The sequence below is a fragment of the Penaeus monodon genome, chromosome 6 (genome assembly GCF_015228065.2).
Source record: "Penaeus monodon isolate SGIC_2016 chromosome 6, NSTDA_Pmon_1, whole genome shotgun sequence".
Taxonomy (NCBI): Eukaryota; Metazoa; Arthropoda; class Malacostraca; order Decapoda; family Penaeidae; genus Penaeus; species Penaeus monodon.
The window spans coordinates 45,648,551-45,651,676 of record NC_051391.1 but is presented as its reverse complement, the minus strand read 5'-3'; the positions used below and the strand labels follow the sequence as shown (position 1 = coordinate 45,651,676).

General features: G+C 38.7%; 1 protein-coding gene across 1 annotated transcript in view; it reads right to left on the bottom strand.

Annotated features, from left to right (window-relative positions):
- Positions 1 to 541: 541 nt before the first annotated feature.
- Positions 542 to 3,126, bottom strand: part of LOC119574572 (oxysterol-binding protein-related protein 11-like) — a 16,020-nt gene continuing 13,435 nt past the window's right edge. Inside the window, 6 exon segments of the mRNA XM_037921860.1 lie at positions 542 to 1,123; positions 1,125 to 1,277; positions 1,593 to 1,721; positions 1,899 to 2,170; positions 2,287 to 2,386; positions 2,847 to 3,018. Coding sequence (XP_037777788.1) covers positions 965 to 1,123; positions 1,125 to 1,277; positions 1,593 to 1,721; positions 1,899 to 2,170; positions 2,287 to 2,386; positions 2,847 to 3,018 — 985 coding nt within the window. The 3' untranslated portion in view covers positions 542 to 964.

The following is a 3,126-nucleotide window of genomic DNA, read 5'->3' as shown; positions in this document are numbered from 1 at the left end:
CAGTTTGATGGTTTGGAGAGGAGATGAGAGCAAGAGATGGGAGGCAAAGAGAGGGAAGAAGGGGAGGGGAGGCAAAGAAGGGGAAGAAATGGGTATCAGGGGAGGGCATGGGGATGGGAGGGATAGGGAATAACAGCAAAAGAGGGAGAGAGGGAAGGAGAGGGAGTGAAAAGAGAGGGAGAGAGGGATGAGAGGGAAGAGGGAGGAGAGGGAAGAGGGATGAGAGGGAAGAGGGAGGAGAGGAAGGAGTGGGAGAAGGAGAGGAAGAGAGAGAGAGGGAGGGAGAGAGAGGGAGAGAAGAAGAGGGAGAGAGAGGAGGGAAAAGAGGGAGAAAGAGGAGAGAGGGAGAGAGGAGGAGAGGGAAGAGGGATGAGGGATGAGGGAAAAAGGAAAAAGGGAAAAGGGAAAAAAGGGAAGAGGAAGAGAGAAGAGGAAGAGGGATGAGGGAGAAGGCAAAGGAGAGGAAGTAGGAGAAAAAGAGGGAGAGGGTGAGGAAGTGGGAGAAAGAGAGGGAGAGGAGGAGAGAGAGGGAGAGGGAGAGGGAGAGGGAGAGGGAGAGGGGGGAGAGGGAGAGGGAGAGGGAGAGGGAGAGGGAGAGGGAGAGGGAGACGGAGAGGAAAAGAGTGAGACTTTACACATGTATTCTAAATAAGTATGAAATTCCAAAAGCAAAGGCAAAAATGCTAGGAAGAGTAACTGGACATCTCAAACTACTGCTATCTAAAGTTCACAAAATTTTGTTAGTGTTAAATCAGAAAATCATTTATCCCAATGAAAATCTATGAAAATCTATTCCTAATTAGAATTTTCAACTTTGTTAGGAAAATAGACCATATTCTTTTTCAGAGAACAACAAGAATTTTAAACATCCTTGTTCTAAAAATCTTTGGCATGGTATTGAGAAAAAAAAAGAAGAAAAAAAAAAAAAACAGAATGAGAAATAACAAGTATAAACAGCATGTTGTTACTGAATCTGGACTGATGCAGGGCAGGAAGTAAACGAATACGCTGGAAGTTGGTTGAACACCCAATGATCAGGGGTTGGAGAATGGAACAGTCGTGTTGGGAATGGCAGGTTTTGGGCAGCACGTTCTCGTTCTTCCTTCCGTTGCTGTTCTTCCAAGGGCTCTCTTGTGGCTTGTGGCTGTTTCTACGTCCCCTCGAGCAAGTGCTACACTTACATCATGCCACAGACGCCGAGATTCCATTGGAGATTGCTGCGCCAAGGGTTTTAGGCGTTTGTGACAAACAATTGGTATTTCATTAACATCCACAACCTGAAAATTCAAGAATACTTTTAAAAAGTCTCTACTGAGAGAAAGCATGAAGCACTTATTTTCTTTTTACACATTCTCTTGTAATAAATTATGGTGAAATCTGATATGCAAATCATTAGTACTGGTTTGGACTAATTTGAAACAGTGAAGGTACTGTATAGCATCAAACTTTAACACTAAATTTGTAAAAATAAAAACAACGTTTTTATTTCAAAGACCACAATCAGAAAAAAACACATCAGATACATCAGACTATTCTCTCTATCTGCTATCATCAAAAAATACACAGTAAGCCAAAAGAAATCTATATGATACCTCCTGAGATCCATTAGCATAAGTGAATTCCAACTGTGAGTCCCATTCTCCCTGCACTTTTGTCAGAGTTGTTCCAGCAGCATTTTTCACTTCGGCCGTCACCCGGTGAAGACGTCCTCCATAAAATGGCTGAAATATATGATAAAAATAGATATATATAAATCTTTATCTATACAATGCAAATGTTCCTTTTCAAGAAGTCTTATATTATTCAACTTGCAGGTTACAAATATGTATTATCTTTCAAAAATATTCTATCCATATATATTATAATCACATCAACAATAAGTCATATCGAAACCTTACTTTAGTATGGAAGACAATAGCAGCCTGACAGCCTGTCTCAGGAGAAGAAATGTTTACTCGGCCTCCAAGTTCAACCCAAGGATCAGTCAGTATGCTTCTAGCATATGCAGATGGCATGGCAAGACTATAGCTTTCACGGACATTGCCTATGATGAGGGTAATGTCTCCAATCAGATTAACTCCAACAGACATACCCATAAACTTCGACTTCGTCCAGATATGAGCATTTATACTCAGCTGCTTCTCTGGACACTCAAAAAAGAAAGCGGATACTGGAAACAGAGAAAAGAAATTAATTATACCCTAACACACACACAAAAAAAAAAACTAATTTCAAACCTACGACTACGTATCTGACTCTATAATCTCAACAAAAAAAACAACAAACCTGGTGGATGATGAGACACTTGCTCAGCTGCATATTTGATGTTGACATAGGGGGTCTTCTTTCCATCAGTAGCTTTCCCATTCCCAGTCTCCCCTGTCTCCTTTGGAAAATAATAAAGATAATATTGTATCTTAAACAAAAATAATGATTAACAGTATTGCTGACAATATAGTATCACCTTTTCATAACAGCAACCAGTAAAAAAATTCTTCCCTAAACAGGATACAGCCTGTTCAATCACAACTTGAATAAAAGTGGTACTATATTTCCTCTATAAATTCCTGTACATTTTTTTTCTATCTTTACCAAGAAGCTGAATCTATCAATCCCACAACATAAAATTACCCTTTCATATTTTATGTAGTACCATGCTACTTAAAAACAAATCAAGTTATTGCTCCATAAATATCAAATTGATTACACTGTGAGAAGTTTACATGCAGATTTTTTTTTTTTTTTTTTTTTACTTTAAAGTTCAAAGAATATAGCCAAAGATAATAAGTGAGTTAGTGTAAAGATATGCAAAGGAAATTATTACAAATATCAAAATGAACACTTACTTCCCCATGGATGGAATCCCTTGGAATTCGCCAGTTACAATGGAATGTCTCCCCAATAATAGGATTGTAAGGCTTCTTAGCAACAGATCCATTTCGTCCAACATGAATGCTTGTTAAATACCATTTAACCACTGCCTGCATGCGATCTTCTGGTGTTGTTGCATCAGCAATTCTGAAAGTATATACAAGTAACATTATGAAGTTCATTATCCGGTAAAAATAAATATTATGCTTTAGCAAACATCCTTTTCATTGTACCAAACCCAAATAATTATCCTGT